Consider the following 20,119-nt stretch of genomic DNA (forward strand, 5'->3'; position numbering starts at 1 on the left):
CTAGAACAACAAAAAGAGAGAGAAACGTAGTCTAAGTTTATACAAATATATCCAGGATCATGATCTTAGCTATACACATTCTTATAAGTTGTTTGGTGAAAAAAATCTGATTATTTCACATAATAAAACTGCAGATTTGAAACTTGTATGTGATTTGTTATAAAGTTATAACAAATTTGAAAAAATAAAATAGTTTATAAATATGCAATTAAAATACACTTTAAAGAATGAGAATACTACAGCAAAAATTCTGATAGTTTTTCATGGATTGTAATATGTGAAAAATAAAAACCAATTAAGTTTTCTGTTGGGTAAGTATATTTCCTTAGATCTAAGAGCTAACTGCTTAGTACTTCTGTCCACTTGGCATTGAATAGAATTAATCCATAGCAGAGGTGAATGAGAAACAAGCCGACTCAGAGTCAAAACTTCTCTGGACTCAAGGACCTCTCTTTATCCACTTCCTTCCTGTCCTTTCCAGCTGTCTCCCATTGATCCAAATCACAAATGAAAAGATGAACTTAATCTAAAGGGAAATGGAAACAAAGAGGCCAGTGGAGATGACCAATAATATGTGTGTCTGTAAAGTATAGACTATGTAACTTAATTACTGCTTAAACACTCCTCATATAAAAGCAGTATTTTTATTTTAGATGAAGGAAGACTGTTTATTTTGACAGTAGAAAAACGCCTTACCAAATCAAGTGCTACACATAAACAGTTACAGAAATAGTCAACTTTGTTAGAAAAAGGATCTTTGTAGCGAGAAAACTGATGCTCAACAATGAAGTAAAATAATTACTTCAAACACACTTACTGAGTGGAACTCCATTTTACTTGAAGCTATGATTTCTGTGATGATAAGAGTGCTAGTGTGGATCTTCTCAATGGAACTAAGGCTGTGACAGAGCTCTCCACACCAGAATCACACCAGGGAGAGCTGGGCTCCCAGGAGTGCTGACACATCTAAGTTCACAGTTCACAGGTGAGACCCCAATGCTTTTGCTCCAATAACAGGCCAAAGAAGGACCAGCAGGAAGTCACAGGGCACAGGAACTGAGGAGCACTAGGGGACGGGATCCTTCTGATCTCCATTTGCTCCTTTTTGCTAACCCTGTGGCAAGCTCTCCACACCAAAATCCTGCCCAGAGAGAGAGCTGGTCTCCCAGGAGTGCTGACACACCTAAGATCACAGGCTCACAGGAGGGACAGTTAGAGACAGAGAGACCAATTAACACCAGAGATAACCAGGTGTCAAGAAGCAAGCACAAGAACCTAACCAATAGAAACCAAGGCTGCTTGATATCATCAGAACCCAGTTCTCCTACTACAGTAAGTCCTGGATACCCCAACACACCAGAAAAGCAAGATTTGGATTTAAAATCACATTTCATGATGATGACAGGACTTTAAGAAGGACATAAGTAACTCCCTTAAAGAAATACAGGAGAACACAGGTAAACAGGTAGAGAAAACAAAAAAGTCCCTTAAAGAATTACAGAAAACTACAAACAAATATGTGAGGAATTGAACAAAACCATCCAGGACCTAAAAATGGAAACAAAACACAGAGGGAGACAACCCTGGAGATAGGAAGCCTAGGAAAGAGATCAGGAGACATAGACACAAGCATCACTAACATAATTCAAGAGATAGAAGAGACTCTCAGGGTCAGAAGTTAACATGGAAAACATTGACACATCAGTAAAGAAAATGCAAACTGCAAAATTCTCCTAGTCTAAAATGCCCAGGAAATCCAAGACACAATGAGAAGATCACACCTGAGGATAGGTTTAGAAGAGAGCAAAGATTCCCAACTTAAAGGGCCAGTAAATATCTTCAAGAAAATTATAGAAGAAAACCTCCCTAATCTAAAGAAAGAGATACCCATGAACCTACAAGAAAAGGCTGGAAATTTTTCCTAGCAAATGGTCCCCAAAAGCAGAGGAGCCATTATAATATCAAATGAAATAAACTTTCAACTAAAAAGTTATCAAAAAAGATACGGAAGAACACTTCATACACATCAAAGGAAAAGTCTACCAAGAGGAACTCTCAATTCTGAACACCTATGCTCTAAATGCAAGGGTACCAACATTCATAAAAGAAACTTTACTAAGGCTCAAAGCACACCTTACACTCACACAATAACAGTGGGAGTCTTCAACACCCCACTCTCATCATGGAAACAAAAATTAAGCAGATACACAGTGAAACTAACAGAAGTTACAAACCATATGGATTTAACAGACATCTATAGAACATTTCATCCTAAAACAAAAGAATATACCTTCTTAGAACCTCATAGAATCTTCTCCAAAATTGACCACATAATTGGTCACAACAGGCCTCAGCAGATAGAAGAAGATTGAAATAATCCCATGCATCCTATTAGATAGCAACAGAAAGTCCACATACACATGAAAGCTGAACAATGCTCTACTCAACCATAGCTTGGTTAAGGAAGAAATAAAAAAGCTAAAGAATTTTAAAAATAAATGAAAATGAAGGTACAGCATACCCAAACATATGGGACACAATAAAAGCAGTGCTAAGAGGAAAACTCAGCTCGGAGTGCCTCCAAAAAGAAGCTGGAGAGAGTATACACTAGCAGCTTGACAGCACACTTGAAAGCTCTAGAACAGAAAGAAGCAGATATACCTAAGAGGAGTAGATGGCAGAAAATAATCAAATTCAGAGCTGATATAAACTAAGTAGAAACAAAAAGAACTATACAAAAAAATCAACAAAGAATCAAGCTGGTTCTTTGAGAAAAATCAACAAGATAAATAAGCCCTTAGTCAGACTAACCAGAGGACATAAAGACAGTATCCAATTTAACAAAATCAGAAATGAAAAGGGAATCATAACAGAAACTGAGGAAACTAAAAAAAATCATCAGATCCTAATACAAAAGCCTATACTCAACAAAACTAAAAAAATCCAGATGAAATAAACAATTTTCTAGACAGATACCAGGTACCAAAGTTAAATCAGGATCAAATAAACCAGGAAATAGAAGCTGTCATCAAGTCTCCCAACCAAAAAAAAAAAAAAAAAAAAAAAAAAAAAAAAAAAAAAGCAGCCCAGAACCAGATGGGTTTAGTGCAGAATTCTATCAGACCTTCATAGAAGACCTAATACCAATGCTCTCCAAACTATTCCACAAAACAGAAGCAGAAGGAACACTACCCAATTCCTTCTAAGATGCCACAATTATTCATATACCTAAATCACACAAAGAACCAACAAAGAAAGAAAACTTTAGAACAATTTCCCTTATGAATATCAATGTAAAAATACTCAATAAAATTCTTGCAAATCGAATCCAAGAACACATTAAAATGATCATTCACCATGATCAAGTAGGCTTTATCTCAGGGATGCAGGGATGGTTCAATATATGGAAATCCATCAACATAATCCACCATATAAACAAAATCAAAGAAAAAAAAAAAAACCACATGATCATCTCACTAGATGCTGAGAAAGCATCTGACACAATTCACCACCCCTTCATGTTAAAAGTCTTGGACAGATCAGAAATTAAAGGCCCATACCTAAATATAGTAAAAGCAATATACAGCAAACCAGTAGCCAACATCAAACTAAATGGTGAGAAACTTGAACCAATTCCACTAAAATCAGGGACTAGATAAGCATGCCCACTCTCCCTACCTATTCAATATAGTAATTGTAGTCCTAGTTAGAGCAATTAGACAACAAAAGAAGGTCAAAGGATACAAATTGGAAAGGAAGAAGTCAAAATATCACTATTTGCAGAGGATATAATGGTATACTTAAGTGACCCCAAAATTCCACCAGAGAACTCCTGTAGCTGATAAACAACTTGAGCAGAGTGGCTGGTGTTGGGGAAAGTATAAAAAGGTGAGAACCTTTTAGCCTGTGCTAGTGTTGGCTCTGTAGGGTCACTTGGCACTGTGGGGCACTGCTATCTTAGCAGCTCCACGCTGCCTCTAAGTACTCACAGACCCCAGCTTCTTTTGACCCAGGTGTGGACCACTCCACCTGTCCAAGCATGTTGTTTTCACTTACTTCCCCTTTTGTGTGTTGTTGCCAAGCCTTACACACTCACATCCAAGTCTGTGGCAGGCTTTGTGTGTTCTGCCACCACATGCTTTGAATTCAATTAAGTCGCCATATTAATTAACACACCAAAATACTCTGATCTAATAGGTATAATATAATTTTCCCACCTAGATGAGTCAAATGATTCAGTACAATTCCATCCCTTACAAAATAATCATAACAACTGTATCCATCTAGAAATGTGCTGAGAGAAACATCCACGTCTGCGTCCATGTTACCTCCTCTTGAGTCTCCTCCTTTCTCCTCCTCTTCCGCTTTCCTAGACCTTTCCCCACCTTTCCTTCCCATCCAACAATAGGCTGGATCCAATTTGTTGTATAATGACATTATCCTACAGGCTGGATATAAAATTAACTCAAATAAACCAGAAGGCCTTCTGTACTCATAGGATAAACAGGCTAAGAAAGAAATTGGGAAACGACACCCTTCACAATAGTCACAAATAATATAAAGTATCTTGTGTATGACTCTAACCAAGCCAGTGAAATACCTTTATGACAAGAACTTCAAGTCTCTGAAGAAAGAAATTGAAGAAGTTCTCAGAAGATGGAAAGATCTCCCATGCTCATGGATTGGCAGGATTAATATAGAAAAAAATGTCCATCTTGCTGAAAGCAATCTTCATCAAAGTTCCAATTCAGTTCTTCATAGAGTTAGAAAGAGCAATTTGCAAATTCATTTGGAATAACAAAAAACTCAGAATAGTGAAAACTATTCTCAACAATAAAACAACTTCTGGGGGAAGGGCAAATCACCATCCCTGACCTCAAGCTGTATTACAGAGCAATCTTGATAAAAACTGCATGGTATAGGTAAAGAGATATACAGGTAGATCAATGGAAAAGAATTGAAGACCCAGAAATGAACCCACACACCCATGGTCACTTGATCTTTGACAAAGGAGCTAACACAATCTAGTGGAAAAAAGAGCATTTTCAACAAATGGTGCTGGTCCAACTGGCAGTCAGCATGCAGAAAAAAGCAAATCGATCCATTCTTAACTCCTTGTACAAAGCTCAAGTTCAAGTGGATCAAGGACCTCCACATAAAACAGTTACACTGAAACTGTTAGAAGAGAAAGTGGGGAAGAGCCTCGACACACGGGCTTTACCTGAGATTCTCTTTGAGTAATGTGACGTCATAGCGAGAGGCACGCACGTCCAAAGAAGAAATGAGTGCATCTACTTTCATCACAAGGTCACTCTTGCTGTAGAAGCAGAGACAATTCGTGAGACTTCCAGAAAGAGAAAGCTTCCTACTTCCTGTTACAGTGAACAGCTTCCGTGAGGCTCTCTCTGTACACAGCTACAGCTCCCAACTTCCAGAAGTGAATTACAAAGCACACACAGTATAATCACACTTCTCTGGGAAAGGCAAAGCAGTGAACACAAGCAGCACCTACTGTGGGTGTTTATAGCTGAAGCCAGAGTATAAATAAAACACACAGGACCTCTGCATATAGACTTTACAAAAGTGGCTCCCCATGTGGAAGGATGAAGCTAGGTGAACACAAAACAAGAGGAAAGAGTGATTGCAGGGAGTGGGGGAACACATTGTCCCCAGTCAGGGATGCTGAGGGAGGGGAGCACTGTCCTCAGTTAGGGATGCTGAGGGAGGGGAGCACTGTCCTCAGTTAGGGATGCTGAGGGAGGGGAGCACTGTCCTCAGTTAGGGATGCTGAGGGAGGAGAGCACTGTCCTCAGTTAGGGATGCTGAGGGAGGAGAGCACTGTCCTCAGTTAGGGATGCTGAGGGAGGGGAGCACTGTCCTCAGTTAGGGATGCTGAGGGAGGAGAGCACTGTCCTCAGTTAGGGATGCTGAGGGAGGAGAGCACTGTCCTCAGTTAGGGATGCTGAGGGAGGGGAACACTGTCCTCAGTTAGGGATGCTGAGGGAGGGGAGCACTGTCCTCAGTTAGGGATGCTGAGGGAGGGAATAGTTTATTTTCTGCTGTTTGAACACATGTGATTGGCCAGTCATCTTCTCCCAGTCTTTTATTATTATGTATCTTTACTTTTCTTAATATCAAAACATTTCTAACTTTAAAAGAAAATAGATAACCAAAAAACAGTGGCTCAGGCCTTTAGTTCTAGCACTGGGGAGGCAGAGGCAAGAGGATCTCTAGTTCAAGGACAGCTGGGACTATCCAGAGAAACCCAGTCTAGAAAAACAAAAAAGAGAGAGGAGAGGTGGGGGAGATAAAGTATATGTAAATCACAAAATTTCCAAGTGAATAGCTTTAATACTGGTAAATACTTACTGCTTTGAGCTCATTTCCATATTCTCAACAATGCCTGCAATTTTCTCTACTGAATTACTCAACATTATCTTTTCCAGCAAGTGAAAATCTTCTTTGTAGAACTCCTCATTTACAGGTCCTAAGAACTGAAAATGAAGGTAGTGTTACTGTTAGGTATTTTCTAGAAGACATTCAGGAAACTTCTTGTTTCATGTTTACTCCAACATTACCATCAGCTATAGCACCATGAGCATTTCTGAGGGAGTTATGCCATGCAGACTAAGTCCTGATCTACAACTGGGGCTGACATCGACTCACAGAGAAAACATTATATTTACTGACCTCTTCCAGAGGTGACATTAGAGTCGAATAATATTTCATTGTAAATGTAAATCACAGGGTCTTAACACAGAAGCAGGCACTGTAATGCTAAGAGCACTCATGTAAATTTTTTTAACTTTTAAGATTTGATAACAATTTAACTTTAAAAGTAGCTTCAATTTGTTCTTGTTTGTTTTTTCCCTGAACAGAAGGATGGCTATCTTTTTGACTGGACACACCAGACAGCTGGCTTGTTTTCACCTATGTAACCAAGCAAAGCATCACACAGTAGAAAGAACATGATCCTCAGTATCTGTCCTTCTAGTAAATTTGGATGCATCTCCCCAGTTCTGTAGTTTATAGGGCATGAGATCTGATAATATTCAAGGTGGAAAAAATCTTAAAGCTCTAAAATTAAGCAACACTAGGATAAAATCTGTTATTTATAACTTTTTTTTTAATTTTAACAACTTTATTTTACAAAACAAGATAAATGTACAGATTTTAAGCATTGTTTGCATAAAATTATATAATACATTTTTGTCAGTACTTTTTTTCAGATTTTAAAATAATTTTGACATAAAACTGTATGAATATATTTTTTAGTCAGTACTTGATTCTTTTAAAGGTTTGATAGTATGCATTGAAAACTTAATAGTTACAATGAGCATAAAGTACATGTAAAACAAAATGTAACATGGAAATAGTCAAAGTTTTCTTGTTGTATAGAGATTTTTTTGTTTTGTTTTGTTTTGTTTTCTTTATTTCTTGGACTTCATACAGACTGTGAGTTGTTTCTGGGGCAGTGCGAGCCTCTGGGGTTAGCATCCCATTATCAGTGACTGCATATTATGTCTGTTCTTTTGTGACTGGGTTATCTCACTCAGAATATTCTCTAGATGCAGCCATTTTCTTAAGAATTTGGTCAATTTATTTATATCTTAATTGCAATATTTTTAGAAATGTGATTTTTTTTGCTTCATTTTTGTTTTTTAAAAATTTCTTTCTTTCTTCTATTTTTTTCTTTTTTGAGATAGGGTTTCTCTGTGTAGCCTTGGCTGTCCTGGAACTCACTCTGTTAACCAGACTGGCTACCCCAAACACATACTCACAGTCACCAGCTTCTGCCTCCTACCTGTTGGGATTAAAGGCTCGCACCACCATAACCACTTGGGTAGAATGGAATTATTTTAAACTAATGTAAAATTATATAATAGAAAACATTAAAAGTTTACCAAACTCTACTAGAATGTTCACTGATTAAGAAGCCCCTCTCTACGGGCTGGTTCCCACAAGTTCATCTACTGCTGCATAAAAATCAAGTCCACACATGGGCCAACTACTTCCATGCAGCTGTCAAATATTTCAAGAGAAAACACAAGTTAATATTTACTAAAACGTTATCTTGTCTTGGCATTTCACATATTTTTACACATCAAGGCATGTTGACTATCTCCAATAACAATGGCAGCAGGCATGCATCAGGGGAGCTGCAGTCTGTAGTGGAGCTTGACAAAAACAACCTATCTAACCAGCCAAGTCAGGAGGAGTTTACCTCAGAGATGCAAACTCGGCTAACCCTCGCTGCACTTGCTGCTGTCTTGGCCACCCTGTTTTTTGCCTTGTATGAATATCCTTGGGGGGGTTTCTAATTTCCCACTCTGTGATGTAATCACAGTCCAAAATAATAGTGGTGATTTTCCAAAGAGCAATGCCACTCAGATTAACGATTTAGCTGAAGATTTCTGAGAAATTAAAAATATGTATGGTTAAAAATATTAGGTCAAAATGCTTCTTATGTATAATGAATTAAATCAGCTCTGGGTGTTTTGACAGCTGCAGAAAACCTAGGGCTCAACATAAAAATACAAAGCACATTCTCAGTTACCTAGTGAATGGCCTGCTCAGGTCAGGGAACAAAGGGCTCCGAGTTTCACCTACAAGAGACAGGCTAATGATCAAGGATAATAATTGAGTTTCAGTGCCCACTGTTAAGATTGGGCTTCTGTGACCACTGTAAAATCTGATTTTCCTGGCCTTTTAACCATAAATTTGCTGATGAGGTGCAGTGTGCCTTTTGGGACTTTGTGCTGTGCAGTATGTGGGTTGAATATTTTTTTTTCTGTTGTCTCAAGAAAAGTAAAAGATGGCTGACCTAAAGTTCTCTAGTTGAGCATCTATGTTACTATGAAAACAATGTTGAAACAGGTAGGTAAAGGTTAGCTATGCTAGATGATTAAGGATTGTGCAAAGTTAGAATGTCTATTTCCTTTCTTGTAACTGAAAAATGCTACCTGCCAATAAGAGAGATTGGCAGTTAAAAATATTTGGCATGCTTAAATTCTGTTAATCTATAATAAACTATTATTTTAGGATATACCTACACAGTGGGAAGAAACCACAGGGGAAACTGAGTAATCAGGTATGGAACTTAGAATAACTTGTTCTTAAAATATAAAACTTGTAATCATTATGTGTAACTGAAGCTCATGATTAAGATGTGATTGTAATGTGATTTTTTTTCCTCTGCATGAGGGATTTTATTAAAGTATATAAGGACTAAGAAAAAAACTAAAGTTGATAGAATCTTGCTTCATCTCGCAAGCGTGTATGAGTGTGCCTGCTTCACAGTAGTCACTGAGCACACATCTCCTTGGATTGCTGAACACAGTGCTGGAGCTGGCTTCTGACAAGACTATAGCTCATATCGTACAAATAATGAGCCAGGTTTCACTGAATTTATACAACTCATGAAACAACTGAGCCTGAACCTAGGTCAGTGTGGCTTAGAAAGGGCGAGATACGATAAACACAAAAATAACTATACTAACAGCATCTACAAACATATAAACATGTGATTCTTTAGCATTTTGGCAATAAATAATGTGACCATTAGCTGGGCATAGTGGCACCCTTTTAAACCCAGTGTTTGGGAGGGTGAGGTGAGCAGGCATATGTGAGTCCAAAGCCAGACTGCCCTACACAGTTCCAGAGGACACAGTGAAACCCTGTCTCAAATATTAAAATTCAGAAACTTGCAGAAATTATACAGTTATTATTGAATTCACATTATTAGTCATTTAGAGACAGCTAAAACTCTAAATATGATTCAACTTTACCATTGGGACAGGTTCTATGCTAAAATGCAGACTGTGTTTCAAATGCTGAACTGTCAGAATGCTAACAATCTGCTCCACAGACACTATACATACCATACTCTGAAGTGGTGTGATGAGGCTACACTGCTACATTTCTACTCAAACTGAACAATAATCAAAACCCCATTTCCTACTAGCTGGCACAAATCAAGTACTCTGACTTGCTTCAGTGTCTGTGTTCAGCGGCCCCCAGCACATGCATCCCAGTGACAGCCCTGTCACTGGTTCACCCCTCCCAAACAAGACTATACCCTTCACACTTCACTCTGCCCAGGGGACAGGATAGGGGACCCAAAGATGCTCATATATTTGACAACTATTATTTAAAAAGCTGTATTTCTTTCCATGATAACTGGAAGTGAGGTCATCCCTGGACTTCTGCATTGCTCACTATCAAATTTGACCAATACTTATTTTAATAAGTAGTAATATTTGTAATCAGTTTGTAAAATAGCACCTTTCAGAGATGATATGAGTCTTTAAAAAAAGGCTTAGGCTACTTCTTGTAATCAGACAAAGCTTCCAACAGAAGGATGGGGACACCAACCCAGCCATAAAACTTCTAACCCTACCTACAAGATGTGCGCAAGAGCAAAGATGAACCAGAAATGGACGGCATGGCCAGCCAATGATTGGTCCACCTTGAGACCTATGCTGTGAGAGAGACCATGTCTGCTGATGATACACTGCTATACATGCAGACAGGAGCCCCAGCCTAGCATAGCCGTCATCAGAGAGGCGTCACCCAGCATCTGATGGAAACTGATGCAGAGACCCATAGCCAAACGGGAAGTGGAGTTTGGGAAATCCTGCAGAGGTGGGGGAGGAAAGACTGACAGATGGACAAGGACACCACACGCAAACCTACAGAATCAACTAACCTAGACTCAGAGTGGGTTCACAGAGACGAACCTCCAACCAGACAGCATGCAGGGGACGAACGTAGACCCAAGTGTGCAGCTTGTTCTTTAGGGGTTGTCTCTACTGCCTGCTTTTGGCACCCTTTCCCTAACTGGCTGCGCTGTTAGGCTCATTAGAAGATGCAGCTAGTCCTACTGAAATCTGATAATGTCAAGGTGGGTTGACATCTATGGGAAGTCTCCCCTTTTCTAAGGAGAAAAAGAAATGGGAATAGTGGGGAAGGACAGAGGGAGGGTCAGGGGGAAGAGAAGGAAGAAGAGGCTTCAACTGGGATGTAAAGTAAATTAATTAGTTAATGAAAAGAAGGGCCATTTTATTTTTATGTGTGACTGCATATTATGTGTGTTGCGAGTACCTGCAGAGGCCAGAAGGTGGCCCTGGATCTCCCGACCTGCAGTTACAAATAGTTGTGAGTCACCCAGTATGGGTGCTGGGAACCAACATACACCTTTGTAAGAGCAGAAATCTCTCTTAGCTGCTGAGCCATCTTTTCGGCTCCAATGAGTATGATTTCACAGAGGTGAACTGAGTTCATAAAAAATGTAAAAAATTTAGAGTGTATTAGAACTTTTCAGATAATCTGATGATTTGCTGTATGATATGTTAAGTCAGATTTCTGTCAAACATATTAGTTTAATAAACTTAATGATCAGATTCTAATTTTTATACTGAAATAACTGGTAAAAAATAACATCAGATTTTCATCCTCAAAAGTACTGAGGAGTATGTATCATCTACTTATTCTGTATTTTTTCATCAACTTACAGAAATATCTGCAGCAAGTCATGAGAAAAGCAGCATGAGCCACACGCCTAATCGCCTTGTCTGACCAAGGCATTTTCTGCAGATTGACAACCTGGGCTCAGTCAGTGCTGATGGCTCCAATGATGCAAGGACAGAATTAACTCTGACAATTTCTCTCTGACCCTCATGGATGGCGCATAGGCACAAATAAATACCGAAGCCATAATGGCACGCAAAATTACAGATGGAGTTGTAAAAAATGAGCTATGAATACACTGTCACAACACAGTGAGAATGAGAGCTTTCCATAGCTTGTAAAGAGACATGGCAATCGATATAAACACGGTTCAGAATTTACAAAACTAGTGTCATGTGGCATAAAGCCTGCAGGGGAAAGGCACAGGAGAGCGTGTACACTGTCTCAAGCTATAAACGTGTATTGTCACAACAGAACATGTCACCAGACAAAGTTGGATGCATGGTGAGCACTCTGCTTCCTGTGACAGATGGCAGGAAGGTGCTACCATTCTGGGGTGCACAGTGTGCTCTTGCACCGTCTCATTCATCCTGAGCTCTGACTCGTGTGCATCACAGGAGCACCACCCACCGTCTGTGTAACAAGTCCCATCATGGCGCCGGTTCTCTGTGCACTGTGCTAGTACCCAACAAAGCGTGAGACGCTGCCTCTTCCACTTACTTTCCCGTTGCTGATGATCCCAGACTCGCCAGGTTGCAATTTCAGAACATCCTGACAGAATAGCTGGTGAGTTCGGAAAAGACTGACGCCAATGGTGTTATATTTTTTCTCAAAAGCGTTCTTATCCATCTCCTGCAGTTAAAAGTGGATCAGAGGACGGAGTGAGAGAATACAAGTCTTTTATGTAAGTCCCTCTCTATCAATATAACTATGCAATTATGTTTAAAATATTATTTTATTGTGAAGCAACATTTTAAAGGGATAATATTCTTTTGCCAAATCATTCACAAAGTCTTTAAGTCTTGTTCCACATACATATGGTTATAAATTATTCATTATTTGATCATCTAAGGGGGATTTGTAGATTACTGAAATGTTTGTAAACAACAGCTTAAATAAAATTTAACATTACGGAAATGAAATGTTCATTATATTCTGAACGCAGTAGCTCTAGATACTCTCAAGTCCCCCATCACAACCATCCATTGTCCCGAACTTTCTATACGTATTCATATTTTTCAGTAACATCATATTCTAAGTATATAAATTACACTTTTGAAATACACCACAGACACACACAGGCATGCACACACACAGATAATACACACAGTTGTGTTACTAACCATAGCAAGGAATGTTTTAATTTTATCTCCAGAGTAAATTGCTTCAGCAGTTTCTTCTTTTGCCAGTTTCCTGAGAAAGCTTCTCAAGAAGTTGTTTTTCTGTGTAAGAAAAGCTGCCAAAATTCCTCTAGAAATGGCTGTGTTCTCTTCATTTATCTTCGATGTGGGGTTGTAAACAATCCCCAACCGACTATGAAAACTTGTTTCCTGCAAAACACACTGACAGGTTAGGAGATCAGTTCTGGACACACCCTTTTACAGCTGAGCACACTTCTCATCAAGCCGGACCTTACCTTAGCCTCTTTACTGTGAGGCTTTCTATGATTGCTGCACTGAGTACCTAATTTTCAGCACAATAGCAGGAGAAACAATCATTTCTAAGTCAATCGATCAGCTTCCCCTTTTCTATGAAGACTTTCAGGTAATAAAATGTTTAATCTTGTTGTAAGTGTATAAAACACATAAGATATAAAAAACAAAAGCAGACTACAATAGCTACGCACACCAAGAACTAGAGCATTGTCAGTGATCCAGGCAGCCCTGTCCTGTCAGTAAGCACCCTCTTCCCCAACAGCACCACACCCCTCCCCTAACATTACCTCTCTTGCCACTTATAAGGGGAAGTCTCTTCATTTCTTTTTTTCTTTTCTTTCTTCCTTCTTCTTCTTCTTCTTCTTCTTTTTTTAAACTGATTTTATTAGATATATTTTATATGTTATTCCCTTTTCCGGATTCTCCTCCAATCTGTTAACCCATCACCCTTCCCCCTACTTCTATGAGGGTGTTCACCCACCCACACCCTCCCGTCCCCCCGCCCTCTGCCCTGACATTCCCCTACACTGGGGCATGGAGCCTTGGCAGGACCAAGCAAGGGCTTCTCCTCCCACTGATGCCCAACAAGGCCATCCTCTGCTACATATGCAGCTGGAGCTATGGGTCTGTCCATGTGTACTCTTTGGTTGATGATTTAATCCCTGAGAGATCTGGTTGATTGGTATTGTTGTTCTTATAGGGTTGCAAACCCCTTCAACTCCGTCAATTCTTTCTATAACTCCTCCATTGAGGGCCCCATTCTCAGTTCTATGGTTGGCTGCAAGCATCCGCCTCTGTATCTGTCATGCTCTGGCAGAGCCTCTCAGGAGACAGCTACATCAGGCTCCTGGCAGCATGCACTTCTTGGCATCAGCAATATTGTTTGGATTTAGTGGCTGTATATGGGCTGGATCCCAAGGTATGGCAGTCTCTGGATGGCCTTTCCTTCAGTTTCTTCTCCAAGCATTGTCTCCATATTTCCTCCTGAGAATATTTTTGTTGTCCCCCCAAGAAGTACTGAAACACCCGTACTTTGGTTATCCTTTTTCTTGAACTTCATGTGGTCTGTGAATTGTATCTTGGGTATTCCAAACTTTTAGGCTAATATCCACTTATCAGTGAGTGCATACCATGGGTGTATTTTTGTGATTGTTTACCTTACTCAGGATGATAGCTTCTAGATCCATCCATTTGCCTAAGAATTTAATGAACTCATTGTTTTTCATAGCTAAGCAGTACTCCATTGTATAAATGTACTACAATTTCTGTATCTATTCCTCTGTTGGAGGACATCTGGGTTCTTTCCAGCTCTGGCTATTATAAATAAGGCTGCTATGAACATTGTGCAGCATGTGTCCTTGTTATGTGTTGGAGCATCTTTTGGGTATATGCCCAGAAGTGGTATAACTGGGTCCTCAGGTAGTACTATGCTCAGTTTTCTGAGGAACTGCCATACTGATTTCCATGGAGGTTAAACCAGCTTGTAATCCCACCAACAGTGGAGGAGTGTTCCTCTTTCTCCACATCTTTGCCAGAATCTGCTGTCACCTGAGTTTTTGATCTTAACTATTCTGACTGGTGTGAAGTGGAATCTCAGGGTTGTTTTGATTTGCATTTCCCTGATGACTAGGGATGTTGAGCATTTCTTTAGGTGCTTCTCAGCCAGTCAGTATTCCTCAGTTGAAAATTTTGTTTAGCTCTGTACCCCATTTTTAATAAGATTATTTGATTCTCTGGAGTCTTTATATATATTAATATTAGTCCTCTATCAGATATTAGCTTCTTGAGTTCTTTGTATATATTGGATATTAGCCCTCTATCAGATGTAGGATTGATTGATAAAGATCTTTTCCCAATCTGTTGGTTGCCGTTTTGTCCTTTTGACAGTGTCCTTTGCCTTACAAAAGCTTTGCAATTTTATGAGGTCTCATTTGTTGATTCTTGATCTTAGAGCATAAGCCACTGGTATTCTGTTCAGGAAAATTTTCCCTGTGTGGATGTGTTCAAGGCTCTTCCCCACTTTCTCTTCTAATAGTGTACCTGGTTTTATGTGGAGGTCTTTGATCCACTTGGACTTGAGCATTGTACAAGGAGATAAGAATGGATCAATTTGCATTCTTCTGTATGCTGACTGCCAGTTGGATCAGTACCATTTGTTGAAGATGCTGTCCTTTTTCCATTGAATGTTTTTAGCTCCTTTGTTAAAGATTGAGTGACCATAGGTGAGTGGGTTCATTTCTGGGTCTTCAATTCTATTCCACTGATCTACCTGCTTGTTTCTGTATCAGTGCCATGTCGTTTTTAATCACGATTGATCTGTAATATAGCTTGAGGTAAGGGATGGTGATTCCCCAGAAGTTCTTTTATTGTTGAGAATAGTTTTTGCTACCCTGGGTTTTTTGTTATTCCAAATGAATTTACAAATTGTTCCTTCTAACTCTGTGAAGAATTGTGTTGGAATTTTGATGGAGATTGCACTGAATCTGTAGATTGCTTTTGGCAAGATGGCTATTTTTACCATGTTGATCCTTCCAATCCATGAGCATGAGAGATCTTTCCATCTTCTGAGATCTTCTTCAATTTCCTTCTTCAGAGACTTGAAGTTCTTGTCATACAAGATCTTCAGTTTTTAAAGTTAAATGACTTATAAAATATATGTATTAGTTGTCACTCCCACTAGCAACAGATCAGTCTTTTATTGTATCAGAGATGATGATCGTTTAGCACTGTCATATAAACCTGAGCCATCTGTGCAGCACTGAAGGACTCTGCACTTGCTTTCCTTACTTTCCTTCTTCATTGATGATGCTAAGCACCCACTCTATGTCACTGGCCTTTCCCAAATGCTCTGCTTTTAGCCTTTAAAAATAATTAGATTTTTTCCCTTTATTTCTATTTCTTTCTTTCTTTTTTAAAAATATAAACTGTTGTGTGAAGTTATAAAGATGTTCCTCACAGGAGTTTACCGTTTTGCTTTTTCATTAGAAAGTTCATTACCCATCATCTGGACTTAATTTTTATATTAGGTGCCAAATGTGGAAAGACTTTAAGGTCTACTCTTACTGTCACATAGGCTAACTTTGTCCCAGTGCTATTAAAATAGGCATGGCTCTATTTCTAGGGTCTTTATTTCCTACTGCTTTGCTCTTTCCTGTTCTTGAATTTAAAAAAAGTTTTGAATTATGTAGGAATTACATAAGGTCTCGACAATGGTGAATTAATTATTCTCCCTTTCTCTGTTTGACAAGTATTTTAGTAATTCTTAGCCCTTGAAATCTTTGCTTAGGTTTGCAAGTTGATGGAGCTGTAATACAGCTTTACATCAAGTATGGGAGAGATAATATCTTTACAGTATTGTCTCACCATGCTAATGGTGACAGTACACACTTATAGTCACATAGGATTCCTGTATGTTCTCTAAAGCTGTGCATTAAAGTTTGTTATCTTAGTTTCTAGTATTTTGTATTTTTGATGCCAGCATCAAAATGGTATATTTATAAAGTTTAATTTTTTATTTGTTGTAATTTTATGATAAACAGACCTATTTAAACAGAAAATTAATTCTAATAACTTATGTGTTCACAATATACAAAATATATCAATTTAAATATTTGTTTTTAATGTTACATTTTGAGCATTTTTACATTCATTATCATAAATAAGGATTTGTTATAATCTTATATAGCATCTGTTAGTCATAGGATTTTGGGTAATATCACTTCCAGCTACTTAAATCAGGAAATAATCAGGAAAGCAATGTAAAGATCAGGAAAACAACTATAGATGTATGTTAATGCTACAAAACAAAGATTATCTTTTTCATTTTTCTATGTCCAATATATTATTTATGATTCTAAGTATTCCCATTTCTCAAAATTAGTGCTCTTAAGAAAAGAAGTTTTGCTTTATTCCACATTTATTTCTATGTGTATGAGCATTCCCCATAGCACACATGTGAGGGTCACAGAACACCCTGCAAGAGGGAGGGTTTGCCTCTACCATGTCGGTCCTATGGCTGGAACTCAGGTCCTAAGATTTGGCAAAATGTACATTACCCACCAAGCCATCTGGTTTGATTAGTTTTTCTTTAATATTTTAAATTAACTGCTGTAAAGATACTTGTATGCTTTAAGTAAAACACACATGCACACATGCATGCATATGCACTCACACGCACATACTCACACACACTCACACATGCCAGTTTTCTATGGCAATGGTATGAAGCATTCGGTCCATTTGCCCTCTGAGCAGGCTGGCATTTAGTTCCTGTCAAGGGTTCGGATGGTGCAGCTGAAGGCGGACCTGGTGCATGTCCTCATGAGAGAGGGTCAACCCTTACCTCAGGCACTCTTCACTTTTCACATGTCACAGATAGGTGAGAAAATCACTGTGTTAAGTCATTACACTATGTAATAATTTGTTGTACAGCAATAAACTCACAATGAGCTAATATAAAAATGTCATAAAACATTTTGATGTATTTGATTTTTAAAATATACACGTATATGCTACCTTAGAAATATACATTCATTTAAAAATATCCTGAAATGCAGAAACCAATCCTAAGAACTGATTTACAATCACTTACGACAAGAACCATCAGGGCCGTGTAGTTAGCAGCTTTGCTGAGATAACTGACTAAACTCCTGAGTGACATGGGAGACAGACTGCTGACCAACTGTCACTACTGCTGTTGTTAGGGAAATGCACACTCCAGTTCACTGGAGACAAACAGCGTTTCCTGGGAACTTACCTGGTTTAAATGGAGTTTAAAGCGTGAATTCCTGACCTAGTCTCCTCAGTCTAAGTACTAGCAAATGAATTTTCACATTTATTGGCAGAGAGGTGAATGACAACTGAACACTACTCCTGGATTCAGAAGCCCATACTCACCATGTGCTCTAATGCACTGAAAAGCAGTTTTCTCCCAGATGGCACATCAAAGTCAGCAACGATCCACAGACTGACTGCAGATATTACGGCATCTGAAAGTTTCAAACAGTTAAGTCAAATCATTGTTTTTCTAAAATCAAACTGAAAGGAAAAGAAAATTTCCAGTTAAAAAACCCCACAAAATAAGTGCCTTAATGATATTTTTAAAAATGTGCTTTATATGTGCATTCTCTGTCTCTCTGTTACTATTTGAGAATATTAAATACATTTCATATAAATGCAGACATACATATACACATACATAAAACACAGTAAGAAAGGAGCAGCAGAAGAGGAAGAGGAGGAGGAATTAGAGGAGGAGGAGCAGCAGTAGCAGCAGGAGGAGGAGGAAGAGGAGAAGGATCTCTGGATATTTGTGAGATATTCACCAGGAAAGTACCCTATGTCTTTCATGGTCTCAGTGTTGTAAATGGCCTTCCATATATGTTTTTCCTTGGTGGGGAGAGTCCACCCCATGATGTTTAATGTTTACCACGTAAACATATCTAGTGAATACAGAACAATGGTAGTAATTTCTGTTTATCATAATTTAATCTCTATTGGAGTTTACTACCTATGGTAATTAACCCTATGGAAAAATGAAAAACTGAAATGCAGAAGAGAAATCATTTTTAATGTGTGTGGGTACACAGACAAACGTGTGTAACAGCCAGTGGACAAGCTCATGTGTTTCTTAGGTGCAGCCCATCTGCTCCCTGAGTAGTATGGGAGCTGTGGAGAATTTGGTTGGTCAACCATGTTGTTCTTCCCATGAGGCCACAATTCCCTTCAGCTCCTTCATTCTCCACCACACAGTGTCAGTGATAGTGTTTGGGCCCTGTGGCTGCACATGGGGTTGATCCCCAGGTGAGGCAGCCCCAGAAGGACCACCTCTTTAATCCCACCTCTTCCACTTGATCCTGTACCTCCTCCTGTGAGTGTTTTGTTCTCCCTTCTAAGGACAGAGGCTTCAACATTTTGGCCTTTCTTCTTTTGAGCTTCCTAAGGTCTGTGTATTGTTTCTTGGGTATTCAGAGCTTTCTGTGGCTAGCATCTGCTTATAAGTGAGTGCATACCATGTGTGTTCTTTTGTGACTGGGTAATCTCAGGATGATATTCTCTAGTTCTATCCATTTGCCTAGGAATTTCATAAAGTCATTGTTTCTAATAGCTGAGCAGTACCCCATTGTACCACACTTTCTGTATCTATTCCTCTGTTGAGGTCATCTGGGTTTTTTTTTCAGCTTCTGGCTATTATAAATAAGGCTGCTATGAACATGGTAGAGCATGTATCCTTATTATATGTTGGAACATTTTTGGGGTATATGCCCAGGAGTGGAATAGCTAGGTCTTCAGGTATGCCCAATTTTCTGAGGAACCACCAGACTGATTTTCAGAGTGGTTGTACTAGCTTACAACCCCACCAATAGCGGAGGAATGTTCCTCTTTCTCCACATCTTCACTAGAATCTGCTGTTATCTGAGTTTTTGATCTTAGCTATTCTGACTGGTGTGAGGTAGAATCTCAGGGTAGTTTTGATTTGCATTTCCCTGATGACTAGGGATGTTGAACATTTCTATAGGTGTTTCTTGGACATTCTGTATTCCTCAGTTGAGAATTCTTTGTTTAGCTCTGTACCCCATTTTAAAATAGAATTGTTTGATTATCTGTTGTCTAACTTCTTGAATTCTTTGTATATATTGGATATTAGTCCTCTATCAGAAAATGGGATTGGTAAAGATCCTTTCCCAGTCTGTTAGCTGGTGTTTTGTTTTCTTGACAGTGTCCTTAGCCTTACTGAAACTTTGCAATTTCAATAGGTTCTATTTGTCAATTCTTGATCTTAGATCATAGGCCATTGGTGTTCTGTTCAAGAAAATTCCCCCTGTGCCTATGTGTTCTAATTTTCCTTTGTGTACCTGGTTTTATGTGAAGGTGTCTGATCCACTTGGACTTGAGCTTTGTACAAGGAGATAAGAAAGGGTCTATTTGCATTCTTCTGCATGCTGACTGCCACTTGAACCAACACCATTTGTTGAAGAGGCTGTCCTTTTTTCATT

General features: G+C 38.8%; 1 protein-coding gene across 3 annotated transcripts in view; it reads right to left on the reverse strand.

Annotated features, from left to right (window-relative positions):
- UGGT2 (UDP-glucose glycoprotein glucosyltransferase 2) overlaps positions 1–20,119 on the reverse strand; it is a 117,638-nt gene that overhangs the window by 43,631 nt on the left and 53,888 nt on the right. For all 3 annotated transcript variants that reach the window (XR_013975036.1, XM_080916903.1, XM_080916902.1), the window contains 5 exons: positions 18,021–18,112; positions 12,813–13,019; positions 12,190–12,321; positions 6,370–6,494; positions 5,222–5,317 (listed from right to left, as the gene is read on the reverse strand). Coding sequence is in view for 2 of the 3 variants with exons in the window: in XM_080916903.1 (XP_080773029.1) it covers positions 5,222–5,317; positions 6,370–6,494; positions 12,190–12,321; positions 12,813–13,019; positions 18,021–18,112 (652 nt within the window). In the remaining variant the exon portion in view is untranslated. The remainder of the gene's footprint in view (positions 1–5,221; positions 5,318–6,369; positions 6,495–12,189; positions 12,322–12,812; positions 13,020–18,020; positions 18,113–20,119) is intronic.

This window comes from Micromys minutus (genome assembly GCF_963924665.1).
Source record: "Micromys minutus genome assembly, chromosome: 5".
Lineage (NCBI taxonomy): Eukaryota > Metazoa > Chordata > Mammalia > Rodentia > Muridae > Micromys > Micromys minutus.